Raw genomic sequence first — 27,510 nt, 5'->3', positions numbered from 1 at the left:
TTGATTATTTTTTATTTCTCCCTTCTCACAACCAGTAAAAAAAATACAGTAAACACAGATACAAAGATTCAATTTTTAAAAATCAGAGTGCAAAGAGGGCCACAGCCCCACCCAGGTTTAACTTACATATTTACAGGGTGTGTGGCAAGGGCATGGCTACAGAGACATGCTAAAAAGGTGGTATTACAAAATATACAAAGGCAGTCTTTCTTTATTGTTTCATAGTAGAACCCAGCCTCATTTCCAAATGAGAGCACTATAAAACACAAATCACACTATTTACTGTATAACTTACGAAAAATGCTGTACAAGTGTGCAACCATAAATATAGAGTATAAATGGCTCTGTTTGGGAAACAGTATTTACACGGGGGAAGGTTCGGGGAGGGCTCAGTTTGGTTCCCCAACCTGTTAGGATGACTTATAAGCTAAAATGGGGGAGGGTAGGGTCTAGAGTGTGGCTACACCAACCTCCCTTTCCCAGACTCGGTCGAAGATCGGTCTCTGGGGAGGACTGGAATTGCTTAGGGTGAGGAGCAGTGGAGGGAGGAGGTGTAAATACAACAAAAGGCTCGAGAAGGCACAGAGAAGGCATCTGGGGCAAGAGGGAGCATGTCCCTTGGACTCACAGACACACACAGACCTCCACTGCTACATGATGACCACAGTTCTGTGGGCAGTCCAGCACACCTCGCTTTTCGCCCTCAGAGAAAAGTTTTGAGCTTTGCAGGCACAGAAAGGGGGAAGGAAATCAAAGTTCGTCTATCTACGGTAATATGGGAGAACGTGTGGAAAGAGGTTCTGGCTTGGATGGCTGGGTGGATGGCTGGATGGAAGCTGACCACCAAAAGCTGACTCAGACAGTCATCGCGCACAGGGAGGCTAGAGACAGAGAGAAACGTAGAGCTGTTCCACAATCAGGCGCTTCCTGGGATTCAGGCGGCAGCAGTGGAGAGGACTTAGGGAACCTGCATATCTTATTCCAGAAGACTCAACAGGGCTGCTTTCTATCTGACCAAGAGAGCGGCACTAGGCTTTACCCACAATGGCAATTTGGCTTCTAAATCAGACAACTTAAGAAGAACTCGAGGCCCTTTGGGTAGATAAACCATCTCCCTCACACGCTCGCCATTACTTAGCTCTCATCCTCATTGCCCAGATCAGGAACAGGACCACTCTCTTAGGAAGATGGAGCGAGAGGTGAGCCAAAGCGTGTCCTGAACCTTTCTCTGTAGCTCAGATGTGGCTCCCATCCTGGAAACTTGAGGACACAGAGGGGAAACTGCTGGGCCAGTTATACCTGCCCAGGTGAGAAACCCCTGACAGGGGATTTGGGGAGCACTGGGAAGTGGGAAAGATCCCCACCTGTGGTCTTCTCCAAACAAATACATCATTTCCCCTGACCTGGGCTGGTCTGGGGCAAGGACGCCTGGGAGCAGCTGCTCTTGGTTGAAGCCAGGCTTTGGTAAAAGAGATGTCTGAGCTTTATCACAATAAAGAAAAGCATATATGTATGTATGTCAGCTTTGAGAACCTTCCATAAATTCCTCCCTTGGGGCTTTTCCTTTGGAAGAGGATGGTTTGAGTCTGAATATAAGTCCTACTGACGAATCCAGCTGTGTGCAGGGGTGTGTGTGATCATCTCTTCTAGCTGGGTTCCATTGTCTAATTCTCTTTCAGTGTTGTTCTGTGGTTTTCTGGGAGGGGAAGACCCAGGGCACAGGGGCTGAGATGAAACTACTACGTGGCTGATACACTGGGTGAAGGGAAATGAGAGTCCGGACTGATGTCGACTCCATTTCTCAATGGGGGACAAATCCTCATGGGGTGGACAAAAGCATGTAGAACCAGAAGAGAGCATGAGCACATGGGACTTGGGGCCCCTCCTCCCACCGCTGGGAAGCCCCTATAAGGCTGTGCCGCTGGAGGTGGTCTTTGTTTCTAGGGCAACCACTTGGGACTTGGGGACCTCATCCTGGGCCTCTTTGCTCATGGCCAAGTTATCGAAGGCCTGGGGGCCCTTGACGGGGACATCCTGCACCTCCTCCAGGTCCTCACAGCACTTGCTGCAGCGGCAGCACTTAGGACAGCCGCACATCAGGCAGCAGGCACGGCAGCAGACGCGGCAGCAGCAGCAGCAGCGCGTCCGGCAGCAGTCGGTGAGCAGGGAGATCAGGCGGTCCCAGGGCTTCAGCGAGTGCATCCACAAGGGCAGAAAGTTCCAGTTCTGGAGCTTCCTGGGCAGGACGCGTGGGCAGCGGGACTGCAGGAGCCTGAGGACCACCACCAGAAGGAGTATGAAGACGATGGGCACCCCCACGCCCACCAGCACCGGCCAGCCAGCCAGGGAGAGGCCAAACACTGCCAGCGGGACCAGGAGGAAGAGGAAGATCAGGTAGAAGATGGCAAACCAGCGGTACTTAGCTGAGATGTTGCCCAGCCCCTTGGCCAGGCGGATGGGCAGACGGGTGAATGGGATTGGGTACCACAGCAAGATGCCTGAGACGTTGAAGAAAAAGTGGCACAGGGCAATCTGAAACACAAGAGGTTGGACAGGTGAATGGGTCTGTTGTGTGGTGGGAGCGGGGAGAAGGGCTTCACCTAGTGGGCATCAGTAGAGAGTCACGGGTCTTCCTTGACTTCATAGCTCAGTCCAGAGGGAGACCTGCATCACCTGAGGACCTACTATATGTCTGGGGGCAAGGGGAGGGAGGGCAAGGGAGGTGACCCACTGAATCACAGCTTAGTTTTCAGATCCTGAAGTCCTTTAGGCAAAATCTAACAATGAACCTCATGAATGTGCCCACTGACACCCAGTGTCTTGGCCCTGTGGCGTCCAGGTGAGCAGTTAAGAGTTGGCGGGGCAGAAGGAAAGGCTTACAGGATAGCTGGCTCTCTTGGCTCAATGGCCCCACTCCTGGGAAGGGAGAGTGCAGGAAGGATGGTCACAGCTAATTAAAAAATAATAGCAGCAGCAACTGATGTTTATGGAGTGTTCGCACTGTGCGAGGCAGCTATTCTAAGCACTTTATGTGAATTACTTCAATCGTCAAAAAATATCCTAGGAGATGACAACCTTCCTAGTCCCCATTTGATGTAGGAGGAAACTGAGGCACCATGAGGTGCTATTTTCCCAAAGTCACACAGGTGGCAGATGGTAGAGGTGGGATTCAAACCCAGGTGGCCAGGCTCCAGAGGCCACACACTGTACCACCTTCCGATATGTGCCCCCTGGGGGCCAGACATCATGCTAGGGACTTTGGACCAGCCCTGTCCAATACATTAGCCACTAGCCAGCCACGTGTGGCAACTGAGCACTTGAAATGTGGCTACTCCACATTGAGATGCGCCGTAAGTGTAAAATACACACTGGATTTCAAAGACTTAGTCCAAGAAAGAATGTAACACATCTCACCAATTTTTTTCTATTGATCACATGTTGAAAGGACAGCAGGTTAAATCAAACACACTATTAAAATTGATCTCCCTGTTTCTTTTCTCTTTTTAAAAATGTGGCTACTAAAATATTTCAAATTACACGGGCAGCTCACATTTATATTCTGTACTCACATTATATTTCTGTTGGACACCACAACTTCAGACAGTACCCCATCAGATCTTTATAATAATCCTAATGAGATAGGGATCATGGTTCCCATTTTTCAGATGACGGAATTGATGCTCGAAGGTTAGGTCACCTGTCTAAGGTAACTTAGTGTGCAAGTGGAGGGACAAGGATTCAAATGCCAAAAGCCTTCTTGCTCAAGTTCACTTGCTTGATCCAGGCAAGGCAGGTCCCCCTGATTCTTCTTGTACTGCCAGGCCTAGGCCACAGGTGATCTCCCAATGTCCAGGCAGAGTTCCCCAAGACGGGGCAAGGAGACAGGAAGTGGTGTCCATGCTTCCTGAATATTCTTTCTACAGCTATCAAGTGGCCACCCCACCTTTGTTTAAACAACCACTAGTGATGGAAGTCTCACTACCCCTCTGAGGAATAGATGGCTTTGACTGTTTGCAAATCTGTCTCCTCCACATTACAGTTTTGGACATAACAGGAAAAAGCTTGGCTCTTGTTAGAAACCATCTGCTTGCAATACCACGGATGGGGCTGAATCCACCCACAGAGGCCCTGGCCCATGCAGCATTTCCTGACCTGGAGTGAGCTCCTCAAAGTACTGCCTGGGCTGGCTAAGGAGGCTAGAATGGCGGTGGTGGTGGTGCCGATGTTGGAGCCCAGCGTGAGCGGATACGCCCTCTCAATGCTTATCACACCGATACCTGGAGGAAAAATACAAAGCCCATAGCATCAGCCCCAAGGGATGATGGGAGATGGTAGTGGCATAGTGGCAGCCAAAGGGAGAAGCCAGGGAGAGACTCACCAATCAGTGGGGTCAGAGCAGATGTGAACACGGAGCTGCTCTGCACGATGAAGGTCATGCCCGCCCCCACGAGGATGGCCAGGTAGCCAGTCACCCAGCCAAAGGGAAAGGGGAAATCTGGAAGACGGGAGGAAAATGTATCTGTTACAACCCTTCTGGAGAAGGCATGGGTTGGAGGCCCAGCTGGCACCTCCACAGGACCCAGGGGGCATGTGCTGGCCTAGAAGGTTAGGTTGTATAGATGCCTTCCCACCCCATGCCATGGTCTGAAATTGCAAATTGGATTTTTAGAATCCTTTCACCCTGCATATTCAGATGGCGGAACCAAGGACGTGGTTATGAAGACAAAAACACATATTCACAGGAGGTCAGAGGCGAAACATGCTGAACCCATCTGTTATAGACCGAATGTTTGTGTCCTCCCCAAATTCATATGTTGAACCCCTAACTCCAATGTGATTGTCTTAGGAGGTGGGGCCTTTGGGAGGTGATTAGGTCATGAGGGTGGAGCCCCCATGAATGGATTAGTGCCCTTACAGAAGAGAGCTTGCTGCCTTTCCACTCTGCTCCACGTGAGGGCACACTGAGAAGGCAGCCATCTGTAAATCAGAAGTGGGCCCTCACCAGAACCCGACCGTGCTGGTGCCCTGATCTCGCACCTCCCAGCCTCCAGGACTGTGAGAAATAAAGTACTGTTGTTTAAGCCGCCCAGTCTATGGTCATTTGTTACAGCAGCTGAACGGACTAAGACACCACCCAGATAACCACCCCCCTCCCACAAGGCACTTGGAGCACTTGGACCTCCATCCTTCCTCCAGTCCTGGCCTCCCAACACTGCATACCCCCCACCTTTGTTTCCACCTAAAGGAGCACCGAGGAAATGCAGCCGCTTGGAAGTCTGACAAACCCAGCCCTCTGCACCACTGACACAGGATCAGGCCCTGCACACCCGGCGAGCACCCAGAGCCACTCAGCTCACCCTCACGACAACCTCATGACAACCCCAGGAGGTAGATACAGTTGGCCCCGTTTCACTGAGATTTCACGGGGTTGTGGTGTCCTTGGCTAGGTTGCCTCTCATTGGCCAGGATGCCGTGCTCAGCAGGAGCTCCTCTTAGCTGGTAGAATCACACTGGCTGCCTCACAATGCTGATGTATTTATCCAGAACCACATCTTCTTCCCAAGAGTAGGAGGGAAGTGGGGACGAGGGTGGGAATCTGTTATCCTTTTCCTAAGGGATCCTGACAGACCCAGTAAAGTCCTTAGCATATAGGAAAACTGCCAGGAAGGAAGGCCTATGTCACAGCTCTCTGGATTTGAGATGGCTCTTTCTCAGGACCTTGTAAACCTGTGATGGAGGCTTGTACCTGCTCAAGACACCAAGGAAGATTTCAAGGGCGAATGGCATCTTAACTTCTGCAGCTTGTCAGATCCAGAAAGAAACTCCCATGCAGAGGCCATAGCTAGATGAGAATCTCAAGGAGCCCCCTGGGGTGGCCACAGCGATGTCATCCCCTAGAAGGCCCAGAATGGGAGACAGTGCACCTACCAGTGTTGAGGGTCTTCTTGATGACAACAGCCACCTGCCCCTGGAGCACGGAGCCCAGGAGCTTGACAATTACGATCAGGCAGCCACAGAGGACAAGCAGGGAGAGTATCAGCAGGATGATGCCAACAGCAAGATCCGGAAGGTTGGAATTCACAAACATGTGCTGGCCTGAAGAGAGCAGGGAAAGCTCTTGTTAGGAGGGCATGGAGCCCCCCAAGTCCACAGATTGTTATTTATTCCCCAACATCCTTCTGTCTCATAGCAACAGAATCTTGATTGTTAGCTTGTCACAGGGCAGCCCAGAATAAAGATCACACTTCCCAGCCTCCCTTAGAGCCAAGTGTAGCCCTGAGGCTATGGTCTGCCCATGGGATCTCATGAGGCGGGAAGATGAAGTGAAATCTAAAGTCACACAGCTAGGCAGGGGCAGGCCCAGGCCTCCCGCCCCGTTCTTCTATCTCTAAATCCCATGCTGTGTTTTACTCATGATACTGAGGATACTCACAACAAAATGAAGAGCAAAGTGGAGTAGGATGGGAAAGTCAGAGTAGGAACTATTGCTAATTGTAAAACTTCTTGTTTTTTAAAAGTCCCTGTGTGTCCCCATGACGGCTCCAGCAAAACATGGTTATACCAATGGATGTATAGCACCCAGAACCTGGGAGGTGATAAGTTCACTGGATTCTATGAGGTAAACCACACCTGGAGTGTCAAGGTATACTGCTCAGAATTAATGTGGGGGGCATGGAGTGGAGGAGGAGATGCAGAGATATACAAATGGGTATAAAAGGAATAATTAGAAGAACTAATGATGTCTAGGTGGGAAAAGATTCCAGGGGCAATCATACATAAAGACTCGGAGCATCATGTAGACGCACTCCCTTGTCCAGTACTATAGCCTCAGTGCCTTGAACGGGGCCTGCTGGACAGTAGGGACTCATGACTTGAGGGTCAATGTACTTGATCTTTGCGGGCCCCACATCTTCTTCAAATCTGTCTGTCATCTCCCTAAAGTTACTGTCAAAGGGATACCGAAGCACACGGAGGAGCATTCTGGAGTCTGCTGGTGAGTTCTCAGACAGTATGGAACTGCCAGAGGCACTGGGCTTCAAGTGCTAGTTCTACCCTTTACCGTGGGATCTTATGCTTGTCACCTGACCCCTAAGCCTTAGTTTCCTCCACTGTGAAAGCACGTGGCTCATTGCCCAGTGTCGGGTTGGTGCTCAGTGAATCTTATTGCCCTTCTTTCCTTCACTTGGGGCTCCACACAGAGAAGAAACCCCCATCAGTACCCCAGACATCCCGTCCGGGCAGCTGATGCTCTGCCGAGTTCCACTCACATTTGGCAATGTTCTGCTGGTGGGTTGCGTTCTTGATGGTCCAGGTGGAGCCGCCATCCGTCCAACAGAGGGAAGGGGAGGTGCAGTTCTCAGGCGAGGGGACGGTGACATTCATCTGAGTCTGGATGGTAAATACGAGAAAGGGTGTATCTAGTCCACAGCACTCACTTTTGGTAGGGAGTGGCATGCAATGCGGGTAACAGGAGGGAGACACACATCAGTGTGTGCATCTGTGAGCTCGGTGTGCTGTTTCCATGGGTGCTTCCATAAATGGAAACAGAGAGGCAGCCAGAGATAAGCCAAGAGCCATGAAAATAATGACAAGCCAGGAATAATGTGTCCGTGGTGCAGGATGGGGCAAAAGGGGGTCTGTCTGTCCTACTGCATTCTGTCTGTCCATCCAGCATTTACGGACTCATTTCCTTAAGGATTCTCACTGGCCAGTTTTGATTTTTCAGGAGTCCCTAATTTTCTTTTCCCTTACCTTTTATTTGCCCACTTTCCCACTTTGAATGAAAAGTTTTGCTTAAAGTATGGACACCAAGAATTCACCCACCCTGCAATGTTCTTAGAAACTTACCACGTTGGTCAAAGTTTTGCACCAAATCTTGATCAGACTCTTGTTTTTGGCTGTTTCATCATTCAGCGCAATTTGGTTGATAACGTTTTTATCCAGCTGAGAAAGGCAATAGACAGAAGAGTCAGCATGTCCTCCGGACTGATATGGGGTGGACATGTGGGGGTTGCTGTTAAGAGGGGCTCTGAGGACATGAACCCAACTGTGAGCCCCTGCAGGAGTGAGTTGGGACTCTCTATCTGCACTCCCAGGATGGAGCACGGCACCCAGACATCAGCAGGTGCTTGATAAATAAACAAAGGACTGTGTGAAGAACAGACTGGTATCTAGGAAGCAGCCCAAAGATATTCACTGGTGAGTGAATGACAGAGAAAACCAGAAGGTAAGAGTGAATGGACAAGTTCGAAGCTGCCCCTTTCTCCCCAGGCAACATCCACAAAGCCTTCTTTCATTTATTTCAATAATACAGACAGACTCTGGTGACCAGAGGGGTGAGATGGAAGGAAAGGGCAGGAAACTTCCTCTTTGGCTAGGAGTAGGATAATACTTTATTGGTGAGCCCACTGATGCTGAGGTCAGTAGTAGGAACAAAGTGGTCCCAAGTGTCCAATGGAGAGTCCTTGAGTCTTGAGAGGCACTGTCACCCGTCTGCCCCCACCCCAATAAAGATGACACGTGTTGAAGCCAAGGAAACCAAAAAGGCCAATGACTCTATCCAGAGGAAGTTCTGCCTCCCTTGGCCTTTTTCAGAGGCAGCCACAGAGTAGTGTTTATAATCATCCTTCTCCACCATCTCTGCCGCACTGAGGCCGGTAGGGGGAAATGGGGAGGGAGTTAGCTCCTTTCCCTCTCTGAAGGAAGCTGGGTACCTGGACAATGAGCTTTGTGAAAGGATCTGTGATAACTTTCAGAAGTGCTGGGGCATCTTCTCCATTCTTGAAGTTGAAGCTCTTCACCACCACGTCGGTCAGGATCTCCAGATAATGGGTGGCAGCTTCCAGGGGCAAGAGCACCAACACGGAGAGCCAGTTGAAGAAGTCGTGGACGGTGGCCCCCGCAAAAGCCCTATGGGAGGGGAACCCCACCCCGAGCCAATGGCCAGATTAGTCAAGGAGCAAGTGGGTACCAATCTAGGCAGGTCATTACTTGTATCATCTGCCAGGTGTCACCTATCTGTGCACACACATGTGTGCAACGTCATTTTTGTTCTCACAGCATTCTCCAAAGTGGGTGATATCAATATCCCCATTGACAGATGAGGAAACTGAGGGACCAGCAAGCACAGGGGAATTGAAGACCACTGCATGGGTGCTGGGTCCAGGATCCTTGCGTCCCACTGTCTGGCAGAGCCTTTCCCACAAGATCAGACAGCACTCAGTGCTCTGCTCTTGGGAAAAAGGGAACTAGATGTGTTATAATAATTAGTTCTGTGACCACTGTTTGGAAGAATTGCATCAAGACCACTTTTGAATCATGCATATTGAAGACACCCTTCCTTTGGAAAGGTGGGGACCAGTATGATGGTAACCATCAAAGCCCTCTACACCACTGAATTCTTAACCCTTTTTTCTTGGTGAGGAAGATTGGCCCTGAGCTAACATCTGTTGCCAATCTTTGTCTTTTTGGTTGAGGAAGATGGTCCCTGAGCTAACATTTATGCCAGTCTTCCTCTTCTTTATACGTGGGATGCTGCCACAGCACAGCTTGAGGAGCAGTGCATAGGTCCGTGCTGGGGATCCGAACATGTGAACCCCAGGCCACCGAAGAGGAGCCTGCGAACTTAGTCACTATGCCAGCGGACCGGTCTCCTCAACCTTTTTTTTTTAAGATCTTGAAACTCTGATGAAATATCTGAACAGTCTCCACAGGAAACAAGGCTAATATATACTACAATTTGCATCTATCTGAGAAGATTCACAGATTCTCCCTGAATTCCATCCTATCTACCTCCAGACTAAGAAACTCTAGTTTTTTCCTCAATGAAAATATTTCCCTTTAAAAAACATCTGCATGTCAAAAAACACCCAAAACCAAATGGGACATGGGATATGAACAGACAGAGGCTAATAAACACGTGAGGGATAATGCTTAAATTCACTAGTAGTAAAAGAAATTTATTTGCGATTCATTTACTTGCAAGTACAAATTTTCACTTACCATATTAGCTAATATTTTAAAAAGTAACTTATTCTTCCTGGAGAGGGTGATTTAAGACTTTTTCATATACTGCTGATATAAAGTGATACAAATATTTCTTAGTAGTTTGGCAAAATGTTTTAAGAGCTTTGCAGGTGTTTGATATAGTAATTATCGTTCTAGGAATCTATCTAAGGACATAATCCAAACCATCAGGAAAGAAAGATACACATCCCCAACAGCAATCTAATCAAACATCCCACACGAGAGGAGCTAGGTCAATTATATTCCCATGTGCAGGCACCTTCACAGATCTTATGTTTATATTTCATAGGTTATCCAGAAAAAATTAGTGTGTAAAGAACCCAAAATCTGGAATAAGAAAACCTGGATCGATTCTCTCAGTGAAGTTGCTTAACCTCTTTGCATTTCCACATTAACAAATGGGGCATAAAAAAGCCTACTCCACTTCTCGAGAAGATCAAATTCACAAACACCCTGGATAATGTGTAATATTGTTGCAATTCTCAGGACATTGCATCAGGGACCAAAGGAGGTTAGCGGTGTCTCAGAGGAAGTGGATGGCTCTGAGGACATCGCTGCCTGCCGATTCACCGAGGGACTAGGGATGACGGTGCTGGCTCCCCAACCAACCTGTTGAACGCCGTCTGCCTGACCCGCACAGTGAGCGCATCACGCGGACAAGCTGGTAACTGCTTTTATACTTTAATAAACTCTGCAAAAAGCCCCTCACCAGTTAGAAGAGAGGCTGGGAAATGTGTTTAATTTTCACATTAACCTTTTGGAAGCAAAGGGTTCCCTTTGCCTATATTCAACCTGCCCCATTTTCAGATCTCACACATCCATGAAACCTATGTTTTGCCTTTTATTGGCACGCAGTGAAGATAAAGAAAAAGTGGCATGTGTCGAGTTAGCTGAAAATGGAAGCTTTTGGAGGTTATAATTATTTAGGACTAAGCGGGACAGTAAAGCCTACCCTAACTGGCCTTGTTTTAACTACACCAGGCTGGAGGTAAGCTTCTAGCTAGGGTTTGCCAGGCACCTTGCTAAGCATTTACCTGTATGGTTGTGTTTAATCCTTTAGAAAACACAGTGGTAATAGATACCATTATTATCCCTGCCATGCAGACCAGGAAGCTGAGCTTAATTGCTGGTAGGCGTGCGATCCCAGCCCCCAGCTGTGCTCCACTGCGGCTGCTTCTCCGAGCTCCAGGAACGACAAGCACGCTCTCACTGGCTAGTTAAAGGGAGTTACAACAAACTGGCCAAACCAATGGGCCTGATGGTGGCAAAGGCTGGTTCTGAGCCTCCTACCTTCTGAACTCATTCCGGTCTCCTGCCTGCATGAGTGCCACGATGGTGTTGGTGATTGAGGTCCCAATGTTGGCCCCCATGATAATGGGGACGGCAGCCCGCACGGTCAGCACTGGAGGGTGGGGAAAGAGGAGGTTGGCAAGTTAGCAAGTTTAGTGAGGCAGCTGACCGTGTTCCTGATGTTCCTCATTCAGCCTGGTAATTCCCTAAAGCAGTTCTTAACCTCTTTGGGGTCTGTACCTCACTCACTGTGAATCTGATAAAAGCTGGGGCAGCCCACCACAGAAATGTGCGCGTGTATCCAAAAAAATTTCCAGTACCTAATTTTGGGGGATCCACAGACTCCAGGAAGCCCTTCTGTGGATCCCAGTGTAAAGGTGCCTTTCTAAATTCCTCTCTGCCCCCTGTGACAGAAGCGAGGCCAGCTGAAGGGAGACTAGGAAACAATGTTTAAATACTTGTGTATTTATTATGGCAGATTCTCAGCAGTATAATTTCTCTTTTTAACAAAATTAGTATATTGCCACAATGTTCTGACACGTGAACATAATGTATTTTGAAGTAATACCTTTTTCTAATTTGGCTCAGAAAAGATTCTAGTTAATTTTGGCTAAAATGCTGGTTTGGGCTGAAAATCAACCAGTTCAAACTGGTTCCCCTTCGGGGGGTCTGTCTCATTTCAGCAGACTAGGAATATCAGGCAGGTTCAAGTTTGGAGCACCAGCTCCGCAAGCTCAGTTGTCCCAAAACCAACGTGTGATGTGATTAGAGATCTTGATTCTTTTTGTTTGTTTGTTTGTTTGTTTTTTGTGAGGAAGATCAGCTCTGAGCTAACATCCATGCTAATCCTCCTCTTTTAGCTGAGGGAGACCGGCTCTGAGCTAACATCTATTGCCAATCCTCCTCCTTGTTTTTTTTTCCCCAAAGCCCGGGTAGATAGTTGTATGTCATAGTTGCACATCCTTCTAGTTGCTGTACGTGGAACACAGCCTCAGCATGGCCGGAGAAGCAGTGCGTCAGTGTGCGCCAGGGATCCGAACCCGGGCCCACCAGTAGCGGACCGCGCACACTTAACCGCTAAGCCATGGGGCCGGCCCCTGAGAGATCTTTATTCTTTTTTTTTTTTTTTAATTTTATTTATTTATTTTTTCCCCCAAAGCCCCAGTAGATAGTTGCGTGTCATAGCTGCACATCCTTCCAGCTGCTGCATGTGGGACGCGGCCTCAGCATGGCCGGAGAAGCAGTGCGACGGTGCAAGCCCGGGATCCGAACCCGGGCCGCCAGCAGCGGAGCGCGTGCACCCAACCGCTAAGCCACTGGGCCGGCCCCGAGATCTTTATTCTTAACAGTGAGAGCAGGGATGGAAATATTCTATATCCACACTGTCCAATATGGCAGCCACTAGCCACATTTGACTACTGACCCCTTGAAAGATAGCTAGTGCAACTGAGCAACTGAATTTTATATTTTAAATTAAAATCAATTAAGGTTCAATAAAATTAAATAGTCACATGTGGCTAGTGGTTGCTGGACTGGACGGCACAGTTCTAGATAATTCAGAGCTGACTCTTCAAGCATTGGGGTCTATTATCAGACTCAGCTATGGAAATGGGAACAGCAGGCTGCCTGGGATTGAAAGTGCAAGACATCACAGTTGGACAAGATAGGAAGATAATGGTGACAAGCCTGCACGTATTCAGAGTGAATCCCAGGCTCCCCAGCTGGACAGGGAAATGCCTGGATTGTGTCTGGGCTTGTGGGTGGGTGCCTGGACTCACGTGAGGAGGCCACCATGCTGACGATGATGGATGAGGAGGTGCTGGAGCTCTGCACCAGGACGGTCACCAGCACCCCGATCACTAGCCCTGCCACGGGGTTGGACATGATAGAGTTGTTGCTGAAGAACTGCCCGGCCACCTTTCCTGAAAAACAAACCCATGGCACATGATGGGGGTTGGGTGGATGCAGAGTACACAGAAGTCTCCAGCCAAGGCCACCTGGCTGTGGGTTGGGGAGCCTAGCCCCCAGCCATGCTTGTACCTATGGCGTCTTGCTTCCTCATGCTTCTTCCTAGTGCTGCCCTGATGCCATGTCTCCACTTCTGTGACCTACTCCCACCACTCCCCACCCGTTGTTCCACTTATCCCCTCAATCTCCTAAGCGTCTACCTCTCCATGAGCAAGCCGTCCTCTGGCCTTCTCTGGTCATGAACCTGGCCTCGACTCTGTACTTGGCCCGATGGGTGCCAGTGAGCCTCCTGATGCCCTAATTCCTGTCTCTGGGATGTATTCCCAATTTAGAAGATTTATTGCCCAGGAGCGGATCTTATCTATCCAGCCTTCCAGCCCCCAACCCCAGCCTATAATTGAATGAGGCCTAGAGAGTGGAGGTGACTTGTCTGTGACAGTCAGAGAGTGAAGCCCTCGTTCATGCTGCATTGGAGCCGGAGGACCAGAAGTGGCTTCCAGGAAGTCAGTCCACCCCTCACGCTCCCTGACAAGTGCTCTTCTCCCCAATTCTCCCAGGTCACAAGGATTTGAGTTCTCAAGAGAGGCACCAAGGGGTGCAGAAATCCATGGTCTTCTGTGTCACCCGGATCTGAGTTTGAACCCCACTATGTCAATTACAGACTGTGAACCTTAGGGCCAGGCAATGATCTCTTCGAGCCTCAGTCCTCTCCTCTGTAAATAGGAAGAGCTTTGGGAAGGAATGTTCGAGACAGTGCCCCTGAAAATGCCTGCACCCAGCAGGCACTCAAAGTGCTGGCTATCACTGTTGTCACCCATTTTGGGTACAAAAGGTGACCAAGCACAGGATTTCACTTCTGGGTCCCCCTCACACTGCATAGCTGCACTCAGTCCTGGGAGATGTTTAGGCAACTGCTATGGATGCAGATTCCCCCAGCCCGGGGACCCCTGTCCTTCTCCAGCAAAGGCTCAGCTTTGATTTTTGAGGTTGCTTTGGCCTAAGAGAACACTCTTCTCCAATAATCTCCTCGGGTGGGGAGGCCCAAAGACAGCAGGGATCCCTTAGATAAGGCTTCATGTCCAACAGCTTCCTGTCCAGGGTTTGTGGACAAACACAAGGAGTTGACAGCTTGGAACTGGCTCCAGCCCTGGCTCCTGGCCTAAGCCATCTCAGCCAGTCATAGCCCTTTTATAGGCTTCAGTTTTCTCCTCTGTAAAATGGGGGCATAGGCTTCACCAGATGTTCTGAGCTGGCTTCCAGCCCTAAAACACTCCAGGAGGCTACAGCTGGAGAGGGCTTGCTGCATTCTGACGGTCTGAACCAAATTCACTAAGAATCCCCCACCCCCACCCCAGACTTTGACCCTTTCCTCCATACCTCCAACCAGCTGGAAGGCACTGCTGAGGACATCCAAGGAGCACACAAACAGGTAGAGAAATCCCAGAAGCAAGATGAATTTCCCAATCCCTTGGAAGACACAGAGAATCTTCCCTTTGGTGTCTCTCTCTGGGGGAGGGGAAAGGAACAAAGGCTTTTAGTGTCTGAAACACTGAGAAGTTTGGCAATGAGCTCAGAACTCCCCCACCCCCGCTCCTGGCCAGGAGGCTGTAAGCTTCTGTATGTAAGGCCTAGGGATGGGACGCAACCGCATCTGTGGCTGCAGTGTTCCAAGCAACTACCATGTCGTCCATTTAGTTGAAACCGTGGTGAAGTGTCCCTAAAGGATTTGCATTGGGGAGGGGAGGTTCAGTGTGGTCTGGGGCACAGACAGGCAAACGAGGCTCAGGCTCAGCCGAACCAGGGTCACTGAGTGAGGCCGTTAAGAGCACTTGCCATCTAAGTGCGGGGTCAGAGATAACGGCTCTCCTAAGCACCTTCAGAACGGCACAGAGTATTTTCTAGAATGTGGCTGCAAGGTAGCAATCACAGCCTCCATCTGGGGAGGGCCCGGGCCCTCATACATCCCGGAATGCGACATCCTTGGCTGCTGACTTCTCCACTCACTCTTTTTGTGTGTGTGAGGAAGATCAGCCCTGAGCTAACATCTGCCAGTCCTCCTCTTTTTGCTGAGGAAAATTGGCCCTGGGCTAACATCCATGCCCATCTTCCTCTACTTTATATGGGATGCCGCCACAGCATGGCTTGACAAACGGTGCATCTATGCGCGCCCAGATCCGAACCGGCGAACCCCCGGCCGCTGCAGCGGAGCGCGCGCACTTAACCACTGCGCCACTGGGCTGGCCCCCTCCACTCACTTTTAAAGTGGTTCTCACCCCCTCCCTCCAAGCTCCCTTCCCAGCCCACACCAGCTGTGTGATCTGCAAACAGACCTCACATTCTGCACCTGAAAAAGAAATGCAGCGTTTGCTCGCACCCGGCTATTCTGCCTGTACCTTCTCTGTCTTCTGGAAGCCCACCCTGGTGGCCATGTTTAGGTGTGGGGACCCTCACCCAGGAGCTCTCAGAGCAGGGGCCTCATCTGTTCACTGCTCTATCCAGGGCACCTTGACAGTACCCGGGGCCTGGTCAGCACAAAATGCATTATAAGGACCGGTGCCATGTCTGGCCTGGTTATCACCCCAGTGCCTGGCACCTTTGTTGAATGAATGAAAGAAAGAACAAGAGATGCCCAGTCATCACACCGGGCTTTGACTCTAAGCCTCCAAGACTGCCAGGGGGCATCCCCAGCTGGGACCTTTGTTTGAAGGGGCAGAGAACAATGGAAAGGGGGAGGGTGACACGAAAGAGGTGACACTGTGAAGATAGGAACTCAATTCCTTGCCAATGGGCAGTCCCCTCCAGCCTGGCCCAGCTGCCCTCACTTTTACCTGACCACTTGATCCCCGCATTCCGAAGCGCAGGCAGGTCCCAGGGGTCTTCCACCTCTGTGGGCTCCTCTATCAGTGTCACAGTGGAGTAGGATGGCAGAAGTTCAATCTTGGTTACAGGGGTCCCGATGTCATCTGCCCAAACAAGCAATGAAGGCCATGAGGGAGGAGTCGGACGTGTCTCCTGGGGTCCTCCCAGGAGGCCAGTCTGGGGCTGGATGAGAGGCACTTACTTTGGTCTCTCTCTTTGCCTTTTGCAGGTGCAGCTGAATCTTGGCTAGTGGCCCCTTCGACGTATTTACTTGGGTTGGGCTGGGCATTTTCCACCTCAGGCCAAGGAGCCATGGTCTGTGGATGGGAAAACAGAGCTTAAAGCAGCAGCCATTCAAAGGAGGCACACTCAGTTACCATGACAGGGAGAACCAGCAGCTGCAATGAATCAGGAGAGTGCGGGGCGGGGGGGGGGGGGGGGGGTCGTGCTCATACCTTCTAAGCGTGGAATCTTAGGGTCATGTTTCGTCTTCTGTAGACCTCCCTCAACCACTCACCCAGGCCACCACTAAGTCAAACCACTTCCTACAGTGTTTTTTCATGCCAGCATCAAACCTAAATAATCAATTGAACCTCTTCTGATTTCTCTAATTTCTTTCTGTCTCAACTCTCTCCTTTAGTTGAAAAGGGGATGTGAACCCATCCATCTTCATCAACTCATGGTACACCAAGTCCTCATGATCCTCCAAGGGCCCCCTCCAGTTTCCTCTTCGAGGCCACTTAGCAATGGGTGTATATTTAGGCAAGCCTCTTTATGCCTCCGAGCATAAAGTGTCAGTTTCCCCATCCAAAAAATGGGGATGATCCTTCATACTTTGTAAGGTTACAAGATTAATGGTGATGCCTAGGATGTGCCCGGCACCAAGCAGGCATCTGACAAGTAGTAGCAATTATTATTATGCCATGCCGCCTGCATTAATGACCCTTTGTCAGAACCACATTCTTTCTAGCCTGCAGTAGAGACTTCCTGATAACTCCTTTTCTCCACAAAGCCTTTCTCGGTTACAGAGAGGACGTGTGGCTCCTGACACACCTGGAAGCCCGCTCCTTGCAGTCCATGCAAAGAGTGAGACACACATGAGACCATGCAGTCCAAAGGACTGGAACAAATGATTCACAGAAGAGGACGCACAAGTAGAAGAGTTCCGCTCATTAGTAACCCAAGATATGCAAATAAAACACTGAGATATCAAATCAGCAAAAAAAAAAAGTATAATATGCCATGCTGGAGAAGCTGCAGTGAGATGAGCACTGCTGGAAGCTCTGGAAAACAGTTGGCAAAATGTCTCAAGTGCTTTACAGTTTTCATACATCTCTGACCCAGTCATTTCACTTCTAGGAAGTAGGAATCTAGGAATATTTTTTTCTCAGAAAATCAAAAATACCTGCCTTTCTCTGATCACCTCTTCAGAGAGGGCTTCCCAGAACCTGGGTCTGTCAGATTCCTTTCTTATTTTTCTTAAATGGATCTATTTACTGCCTACCAGAATGCAAGCTCTACCAACAAAGGGACATTGTCTTGTTCCTCACTGCATCCTCGGGGTCTGCAGCTCTGCCTGGCACATTGACAATGCCCAGTAAATGTTTGTTGACCAAATGAATGTGATGTAAACCCAAAAGACGTTTGCTGCGCTGTCATTTACAGAGTTGAAATATAAAAATAGGAAAATTGTATAGTATTAACTATGGTACATCCATGCAGTGTGACAGCATGTTATTAAAAAGGTTATCAGCAGGGGGCCAGACGGGTGGCGCAAGCTGTGAAGTGCATGCGCTCCGCCGCGGTGGCCCAGGGTTCGCTGGTTCAGATCCCGGGTGCACACCGACGCACCACGCGTCAGGCCATGCTGTTGTGGCGTCCCATATAAAGTGGAGGAAGATGGGCACAGAGGTTAGCCCAGGGCCAGTCTTCCTCAGCAAAAAAAGAGGAGGATTGGCAGATGTTAGCACAGGGCTGATCTTTCTCACAAAAAAAAAAAAGGTTACCAGCAAAACATGAATAGATAAATAAAAGGCATTTTTGTCTCATGCACAGCACAGTCTCAATAAAGATCTAGAAATGTTCCATGGGGTTCAGACTGGGTAGTGGAATTGTGGGTGATTTTTATTTTCTTCTGTTGGAAATTTCCAAATTCTTTTAAAAGATGTAGCCCGACCCTCAAACCCACAAAGGTAAGATGGTTCAAGGACACCTGTATTGTTACTGTTATTCATGTTCATGACGCTAGGGGTTAAAAGAAGCTGATTCTGGGCCGGCCCCGTGGCTTAGCGGTTAAGTGCGCGCGCTCCGCTGCTGGCGGCTCAGGTTCGGATCCCGGAGACACACCGACGCACCGCTTCTCCGGCCATGCTGAGGCCGCGTCCCACATACAGCAACTAGAAGGACGTTCAGCTATGACATACAACTATCTACTGGGGCTTTGGGGGAAAAATAAATAAATAAATAAAATTTAAAAAAAAAAGTTCTTTAAAAGAAGCTGCTTCTGTGAGTCCCATCATGAGGGGCTTTCATGAATTTCTCTAGCCCAAGGAACTTTCTTGACTTTCCCCATGCAACCACACAGCATGACACACACTTCTGTGATCAAAGGGAACTGGCTCCAGCAGTCACCACTTCCGTGAAGGCACAGACCAGGTCTTTCATTTCGGCTTAAGCACCCAGCACAGGGCCTGTTACACAATAGGCCGCTAAGTGACTTGCCCAAGATCCCAGGTCAGTTTGAATCCAGAGCTTTGGGCTGGTGCTTGCTGCGTCCCCTTCGGCTGGTTTCTAGGGGCAGGGCTGCTTCTCTTGTCCCGCCTCCTGGAGTTGCCATGCCGTCACAGGTTGGACTCCTCCCTCAGGCTCAATGAAAAGCCTTCTTATACTGACAATCAAAGGTAGGGCAAAGCCTGCTGCTCAAGGCCTGCTGGATGGGGCTCCTTCCTGGGCTGTGCTCAGAGGAGATACAAGGCTGGGGCCCAGGCAGGGGAGTAGGGCAGAGCCGGGTGGTTGCGGAGGAAAGACCAAGGCTGACCTGGGAGAACTCTGACCTCAGCTCAAGGCCGCCATGTGTGTGAACCAGTTTGGGTTCGAAACAGCACAAAGGTTAAAAAGAAGACACAGGGCCCACCCAGTGTGTTTCTGACTATAGGTAAAGTGTCTACCTCTCTGACTCTCCTAACACAGCGATCCTCAGCCACGGTGTCTTGGGGAAAGAAACTAACAATCTTGGAACATTCAATTTCAGTCAGGTACTAGGCTGGGTACTTTACACAGCATAGAGGTTCAGAACCAAACTCCAGCTCTGCCCCAGATGCACTGTGACCTGGGGCAAGTCACTTGACTGCTCTGTGCCTCAGTTTCCCTTATGTCAAATGGAGTTTATATTAGTTTATAACCTATTGGGTCACCAGGCAGCTTCAATGAGTTAATTTCTATAAAGCACTTAGAACAGAATCTGTTCCATGAGTTGGTTCACGTCACTCCCCTGAGCAGCCCTGTGAGGGGTTAGTGCCATTCCCATTTCATAGATGAGCAAACTGAAGCACCCAGAGGGGTAAAGCCGCTTGGCCCAAGGCCACAGGCTTGATTTGAGAGTTTCTCTGGCTCCAGAGTCTGTGCTTGCCTCTCAATTACTACGTGAGCTGGAACACTCCTGGAAGGACTGAGTCACGCATTAGTAACATCAAAAGTGAGATATTCTGATTAAAGGGCCAGTGCTAGGCAAATGGAAAAGATGCTTTAACATTCTGATGGCAGAAGTCAGTGTCCCATTTACTGAATCCAAGGAGCAAGTGAGGGTTCCACAATCTCCATCTTGAAGCACCTCCCACCCTAGATGTTTGTACAAAAGCATTCGAACCTCTAGGCCTCCTATCTTCAACGTTCATGGGCCATTCATAGCAGTCAGCTCTTCAAATTCACTCTGACTTAGACCAGCTCATTTCTGTGGAACTCTGTTGCTTATGTGATTCCTGTTATCATCCTCCCAGAATCTCAAGGTCATCTCCAACAGCCCCCAAGTCCAGCCAGCACCAGGACCTACTGATTCTACCTGGGAGCATCTCAGTTTGCCATCTCTGGTCCCTGGGGCCACTCCCTAGGCTGGGCCTCAGCACCTCTTGCCTAGACCAATGCAGCAGCCTGTTTAACTGGTTTGGGCCCCAGTGTCTCTCCACAGGTTAACTTTCCTAAGGCACAGCTGTGATGGTGTGGACTCCCCATCTTCTATTGCCCAGTTTTCCCCAAATGATCCCTCTGCTCAGGTCACACTGGCCTAAAATCAGGACCCTGGATCCTCTCCAGAGTCCCACCTCTGCTCTTGCCCAGGCAGCTCCCCCATTAGGAGACCCTCCCCCCATCTCTCTCTACCCCTTTAGGCTCAGGCCAAGTCCTCCCTCCCCCTCCCCCTGAGTTCTCCAGGATTCTCGGGTCTTGCCCTTCATGCTCCTGGCATGAGCTATCCGTGTGACTCATCTAGCACTCCACCACACTGTGACATCTTTTAATTGATTTCTGACAACAACTACCATTTAATGAGCACCAAAGAGGTGCCAGGTGCTGTGCTAGTGCTCGGCACATTTTATCTCCTTCAATCTTGATGCAAGAACGGGCTCATGACCATCCCTGTTTATAAACAGGAAAACCTGGAGCTCAAAGAGATGAAGCAACTGGTTCAAAGTCACCTGGTAGGTGAGTGACAGAGCCAGTTTTTAAACACAGCCTTACCTGTCAGTGATGTTGGGGCCCTTATTCCCCAACATCCTTGGCCATGACATAAATATATCTTCCTGGAACACTGATTTTTCTCACGTGATTGGGGAAAAGGAATATTAAATAATGTGACTGGTAGATGATTTATATTTGAGATGTGATATTTATATGGAGCAAACTACTTCTCAACTTGGGCACTACTGACATTTGGGGCCAGGTATTGCTTGGCTGTTGGGGGGAGCTGGCCTGTGCTTTGCAGGATATTTAGCAACATCCCTGGACTCTGCTCACTAGATATCAGGAGCACCCCTCACCCTTAGTTTCAACAACCAAAAATGTCTCCAGACATTGCCAAATGTCCCTTGGGGGCTGAGAACTACTGGTCTAGAGGTTAAAAGACCAGCCTTTAGATCCCAACTGTCTGTCAAGTCTCAGCTCTGCCATTTACTGTGTGACTTTGGGCCAGTTCCTTTGCCTCCCTGTGTCCCCATATGTAAAATGAGGATAACCGTATCTGGGAAAGATTCTTGTGATGATTGCGTTTTGTTTTAAAAGTTCTCATAATAGTGCCTGGCACATTGTAAACCTTGTGATTATCAGCTACCAAACTAAAACAAGCAGGGGTATATTATAGCATGCAAGATTTATATAAATCAAAAAATAAATAAATTGCTTTGAGCTTGCAATGGGCTATTCTGGGCTACTCACAGACCTCCAGAGGTTCACATACCTCAGCCTTCGCTCTGGGGGAAATTTGAAGGAAAAATCTGAAAATTTGTCAAATTTCTACCACCTCTTCTACCATCCCTTTTTCTCTCATAATCTTAATAACTCTAGAATTATTCTCCTATTTCACACACATTCATACTGCTTTCCAAACTGGATTTAAATTTTGGGGGGCAGGAGCCATCTGTTACTCTTTTCCTTTCAGTGCTCAGTAGACTGTACACAGTAGGCACCTTACGTTTGTGAATGGAGGAGTCAACATATAGGGTTTGCTGAAGGAACGCATTGGATCTCGGTTGATGCCTAGGAAACAACTCCAGCCTGAATCTTTCTGATGAGTGGTTGTCCCGCATCACCATATGCAAGTTGGGTTGGCCAAGATCTGTTGGGTGGGGCAACTGTATCAAGAAAGGGCATGCAGCCCGGATGACACAGCAGCCCCATTGGGGAAACTCTCACCAGCAGGAGTTGTAAGAAGGATGATTATTTGCCTATTATTTAAATGATGTTTTTGGTGACTGGATTTCTCTGACTGATTAGAATCATTCTTTCAAGGAGTGAACACAAAGTGTTTAGTGAATACAGAAAGATACACGCCCATGGTCCAACATCCAAGTAGTTTATACTACTACAAACAATGGGATGGGCAGAACCATTTGCACTAAACCGAACAGAAAGGACTAGGATATGATGGCAAGGGATCCAACAAGCTAAATGTCTTGAATACATACTCGGTGTGAGGCCTACGCTGGCTTCATTCACCTCCAGATCCTCATTCACTTAGTTATCAGCAAAAAGCAAAGGCAAATCTTTATTGAATGTCTCTACTCCTCCTTCTTGGAAGTCTTTTTTTCCCTATTCTGAGTTCAACCATTTGTTACAAGCCCATTTCCTCTTTATAAACACTTCCCTGATGAAGCAATTATTTCCTCTCACAGCACTTCATTTTCTGGTCCATGCATCTCCTCCTCCATCATTTGTGGGTGTTCGCTGTGCTGACGCCTGCAGGTGAGGAGAGGAAGTGCAGGGCCACACACCTCAGCACTGCCCCCTCGAAGGGCGGGCAGGCAGCAGGGAGAGTCAGCTGACCCAGCCCCGAGCTCTCTGAAACCGCCGGCCACTCCCCTCCTGGTCCTCTCCACCCCCAGCTCAAGCTGCTCCTCTCTGGACCTGGGCAGAGAGGAAATCAGGGCACCTGACACGCAACCACAATACTCGGCAGTGCGGGCAGCACAAAGGCCTCAGTCACCCGGCCCTCCCGGCCAGCAAAGCCCCAGCACTCTGTGCAGGCTGACCCTACAGATCCGGAGAAAGGTCCAGATCTGTAGGGTCCTGGAGCAAACTCCTCATGATCAGACTAGGCAGCTGTTCAGGGGCTCCTCCAGGCCCCTGGAGTTGCCGCCTCTGGTGATATCATAGTGCCTGGCACACAGCACCAGGAGCGAAAACCACGCAGTCTGCAGAGTCCTGCCACTCATTGTGAGTGACCCTGAGCTTCTCCAAGCCTCAGTTTCAACATCTCAAAAATGAGGACAATAACATCTCCCTCACTGGGCTGTTGTAGGACTAATTAACGAGTGTAGGTGAGGTCCTGAGCACAGGGCCTGGCAGAGTAAGCACTTAGAACTCTGTGAAATGAATTGCATCGTGAACAACGAGTGGCCTACACTCCACTTTGCCCTTGACCTCAAGCTCTTCATCTCAGTGCTCAGCACAGTAGCGGACCCTCGGCAAATATTTGTGCAAAAAATGAACCCAAAGCACGTGCGACAAAGGAGCTACCGTTTGTTTTATGATGGGGGAGTGTCTGATGCGATCTGTGACCTCACTGATTCTTATGAAAAAGAAGTTCTTTCCAGCTTTCAAAGAAACTGAGGCACAGAGAAATTAAGAAAGTTCCAGAGCTACCTAGGGATGGAGTCAGGATTTGAACCCAGGATTGCTGGTTCCAAAGTTGGGGGCCCTTTCCACAGACCTCATAGCCAGGTGCTGAGACGAAGGGAGGACGAATCCTCCAGGCCCCAGCAAAGCAGCAGGGCACCAAGGGGCCTCAGGCCCAGGCTCACTGGGGGCTCCCGGGGTTTCTGGGAGAGCTGGCAAGGTTGGTCTCTCTTCAGGGGTCACTCCTGCCAGGTCACTCAGAGGCTAGAAACACCAGCCAAGAATGCTGTAATGACAGGCTGCTGAGTTCCTACAAAGGCTTCTGGCATACCAGAGACCTGGACTTGGCATATGCCAAGCCTTTTAGGAGAGGCAGCATTGAATGGGCTGGACAGCGGACGTAGCCTGAATATGAGGCCACTGCTCCCAGGGGTGTGGCAGACACTGGCCTGTCTGGAACCTGCTTCCCTAGGGAGCGGCTTTGGGCACTACCAGGGGTCTTGGAGCCTCTGGGCCCCTCCAAAGCCTTTCTCAGAACCATTCTCATCCCCCTGATCTCGCTGTTCCCTCTCCCCACCTTCCCCAAGGCCGTACTCCAGCACACTCTTGCTACCCGCCAGAAGAAGCAGAGAAGGAAAGGAAAAATCATCATTTTGGCAGTTTGGTACTAATACCCAGAAAGATGTTTTTTAACACCCAGACAGGACATTAGTGGCTATGATGACACATCTGCTCCCTTGCTCCCCACCACTGTCCATGCAATTGAGCTGGCTGTGTTGATAACCCTTTTGGCTCAAATTCCTGCATCCACATGTGTACCCACTGCCAAGAGGAACTCTTGCAGGCCAAGGAGAGGAAACTTCTCGGCTCTTCTCAGACCTGGGTAGCAGGGAAATGTAGGGCACCTGGCAGTCACCCAACCCCTACACTCAGCATTGTTTGGGCCTCTCCAACCAGGACCTGTTGTGGGGCTGCCTGTGCTCAGAACAGCAGCAGCCCACAGCCATCTGAAGAAGTGGGGAGAGGAGGCAGCATGGGGCAGTGTCCCGCGGAGAGACCGGGACACACACACATTCTCCCACCAGGTGGTGGCCTCCATAAGCACAAGCAGGATGACCTCTGTAGCCAGAGCACACAAAACAGTTCTGGTACAGTGGCCAGCCAAATGTTTATTGAGCATTTTGTGCCAAGCACTGCTGTAAGCCCTGTACACAAATTAACCCATTTAACCTCACATGCATTTTATGTATTTTTTTTTTTAGGGTTTTTTTTTGGGGGGGGGCTGAGGAAGATCGACCCTGAGCTAACATCTGTTGCCAATCTTCCTCTTTTTGCTTGAGGAAGATTGTCCCTGAGCTAACATCTGTGCCAATCTCCCTCTATTTTATTTTATATATGGGACGCCACCACAGCATGGCTTGATGAGCGGTGTGTAGGTCTGCCCCCAGGATCTGAACCCTTGAATCCTGGGCTGCCGAAGCAGAGCGTGTGAACTTAACCACTATGCCACCAGGCTGACCCCTATGTATTTTGGTACGTAAATATACTTAAGTACCAATGTTATCCCCATTCTACAGAAGAGAAAACTGCGTCACAAAGAAATTAATTGCTTCAAGTCCCACAGACACTATGCCTTCAGAGACAAATCAGACTCAGGCAGTCTGGCTCCGATGTTCTCAATATGCTCAAGAAATACTTTCTTATACTTTGAAAGAATGACAGAGACGTCAAAAATTCCCCAAACGGCGATGGCTACTTTTCTTCAGCTTCCTTTAACCATCACAAAGTAAAATAATCTCCCAAGGATATGGAGGTGGGAGGGAGGTGTGTGGGACAGGAGACAGGGAAGCAGATGGCCTGGGTTTTACTCTGATGAATGGCTTTAGTTTAGACTTTTGGGGAGATGCACTAATAGGATTTTTTAAAAGACATTTATCGGGGCCAGCCTGGTGGCATAGCAGTTGAGTTCACGTGCTCCGCTTTGACGGCCCAGGGTTCGCTGGTTCGGATCCTTGGCGCAGACCTACGCACCGCTTATCAAGCTGTGCTGAGCAGCGTCCCACATAGAGCAACTAGAAGGATGTACAACTATGACATACAACTATCTACTGGGGCTTTTGAGAGAAAAAAAGGAAAATGGAGGAAGACTGGCAATGTGTTAGCTCACCATCAATCTTCCTAAAAAAAACAAAAAAGGAAGCCAAAAAAAAAAAAAGACATTTATCCTATAGATTTAAACTAGGGCTCTATTACCAAATCACACCCTCATAGCACACTTTCAATTTGTATTTATGATATTTCAAAATAAATACCGTAATTAACTTGCAAGTGTATTAATTATTTTGCATTGTATGGAGGCTTAAAAGGGTTAATTTATAAACATCTTAACCATATTCCAATCCTTTTGCAGCCCTCTTTTTCACTCTTGCATTTTTTAATTCATTAGGATGAATTAATTCCCTGGGATATCCTGATGACTCCCTGCTGATAGTGCCATTGTCCCCAGGGTGGAGGCGGGGATGTGGTGTGAGGAAGGCAAGGTGGAAGGTGGCTGAAAATGGTATTAAAAGTTTATTCCAAATCACTGATCCCAAGAAGCTGTTTTCTTCATTAAATTGAATTCAGGCTATTTTTATGTCAGCTTTGTGTCTAAGAGCAACAACCCAGACGGCCATCCTCCCACCTCTGGGGACTTTCAATGAGATGGTTGAGTGATTTGGAGTGGATTTTGGAGGGGGCAATTTGTTGAACATCCCAGCCTTTGACAAAGCATGCCTTTCTTGCCAGCAAAGTTACAAAAATAGAGAAGAGATCCTTATCAGCTGGTCAGCTGGCTCTGGCCAAGGGATTTAAACACTCTTAACAATCTGAAACAATTGTCAATCCTATAAGGCACAACATTTTCTTTTTCAAGAACACTCAACACAGAACAGGTTAGAGAACTGCTGGCACAGAAGGGGGAACAAAAGGAAAGACAGACAAACATGGCGGAGCAAGCAGAGCTAACACAGAAATCGCTTGGGGAGCCTAAACAGGGAGAGGGGATTCTAAGTGGTGAAATCCACACGCTGCCTCCATGAAATCAACATGTTTGAGAAAGTTGCCTCCTCCTTAAAAAAAAAAGAGAGAGATTCTAACTCACCTCATCTCAGCACCAGCTGCCTGTCCAGGCATGTGCCCCGGGGAATCTTAAGACTGATTTAACTCCATACCATGTGCCTCCTCTTTCTGTCCTGGAAGATGCTGGGTCCTCCCAACCCAACTGCACCTGTGCACATCTTGTAAGCCATTTCCCCAGCGCGCTCTGGTACCCTCTGGCTCTGAAATTGTAGGCTCTGTTCTCCCAAGACACGCTCAGAGACAGGCCCTTTGCTGATGGCCGCCTGCCCTGATGGGACCAGCAAACTATGACGGTATCTTGCAGCCAGTCACCTTAGATAAATAACTCTGCAAGCAAGAACAAGAACACGTGGAAGTCACACTAGGGGGCATCGCATCACCGGGCAACCACAAAAACTTAGAATTTCAGCGCAGCAAAGACTCTGAGATGGTTCTGTCCCCTTTCTTGTAAAGAGGGGAAACTGAGGCCTAGGGGCTCACAGGGGCCTGCCTTGGGTCACACATCTAGTTAGTGACCAAAAAGATCCCAGTCGTCCTGATTCCTATGTTCCCCTATTTTTCCTCCCCAAACCACGAATCCCAAAACATCTATAATTTTAGAATCCCCAAGTGTGGCTGATTAACACTGCCAGTAGTTAATAGAGCAGTCACAAGAGTTGTAATAATAGCAATAGCAGTAATATTAAGAAAAAAAAATCTGAAAGTTTGGGAAAGGTTTATTTTTTTTCTCTTCCGCAGCCCAAAGCCAGCCAAGTTCCTTGAGGTCAGCATCGAGGAATATCTAAAAGAATTAAGTAAATTAAGGTTCTTTCAAGAGCGAAAAGAGGGAAGGAAGCGCTCTTGCCCCAGCGGCGGTACTCACCAGCGCTCCCTGCGCAGGTAATGGACCGAGCGAGGCACCCAGGTGGAGCGCAGAGGCCCGGG

The 27,510-nt window shown here is 49.1% G+C and overlaps 1 protein-coding gene across 2 annotated transcripts; it reads right to left on the bottom strand.

Annotated features, from left to right (window-relative positions):
* On the bottom strand, positions 1-27,510 carry SLC34A2 (solute carrier family 34 member 2). 2 transcript variants are annotated; one of them, XM_058546832.1, is made up of 13 exons: positions 27,449-27,510; positions 16,346-16,460; positions 16,113-16,247; positions 14,662-14,790; positions 13,095-13,238; positions 11,317-11,428; positions 8,715-8,910; positions 7,849-7,944; positions 7,269-7,389; positions 5,929-6,096; positions 4,379-4,495; positions 4,153-4,277; positions 1-2,532 (listed from the first exon to the last, which is right to left on the bottom strand). In XM_058546832.1, exons 2-13 carry the CDS (start codon positions 16,455-16,457, stop codon positions 1,906-1,908), a joined length of 2,082 nt encoding a protein of 693 aa, XP_058402815.1. In that variant the 5' UTR covers positions 16,458-16,460; positions 27,449-27,510; the 3' UTR covers positions 1-1,905. The 2 variants fall into 2 exon arrangements, with proteins under 2 accessions (XP_058402815.1, XP_058402814.1); XM_058546831.1 differs by lacking the exon at positions 27,449-27,510 and adding an exon at positions 26,609-27,426.

The sequence above is a fragment of the Diceros bicornis genome, chromosome 8 (genome assembly GCF_020826845.1).
Source record: "Diceros bicornis minor isolate mBicDic1 chromosome 8, mDicBic1.mat.cur, whole genome shotgun sequence".
In the NCBI taxonomy this organism is placed as follows: Eukaryota; Metazoa; Chordata; class Mammalia; order Perissodactyla; family Rhinocerotidae; genus Diceros; species Diceros bicornis.
The sequence above is the reverse complement of the archived record's forward strand: the minus strand, read 5'-3'. Positions and strand labels throughout refer to the sequence as shown.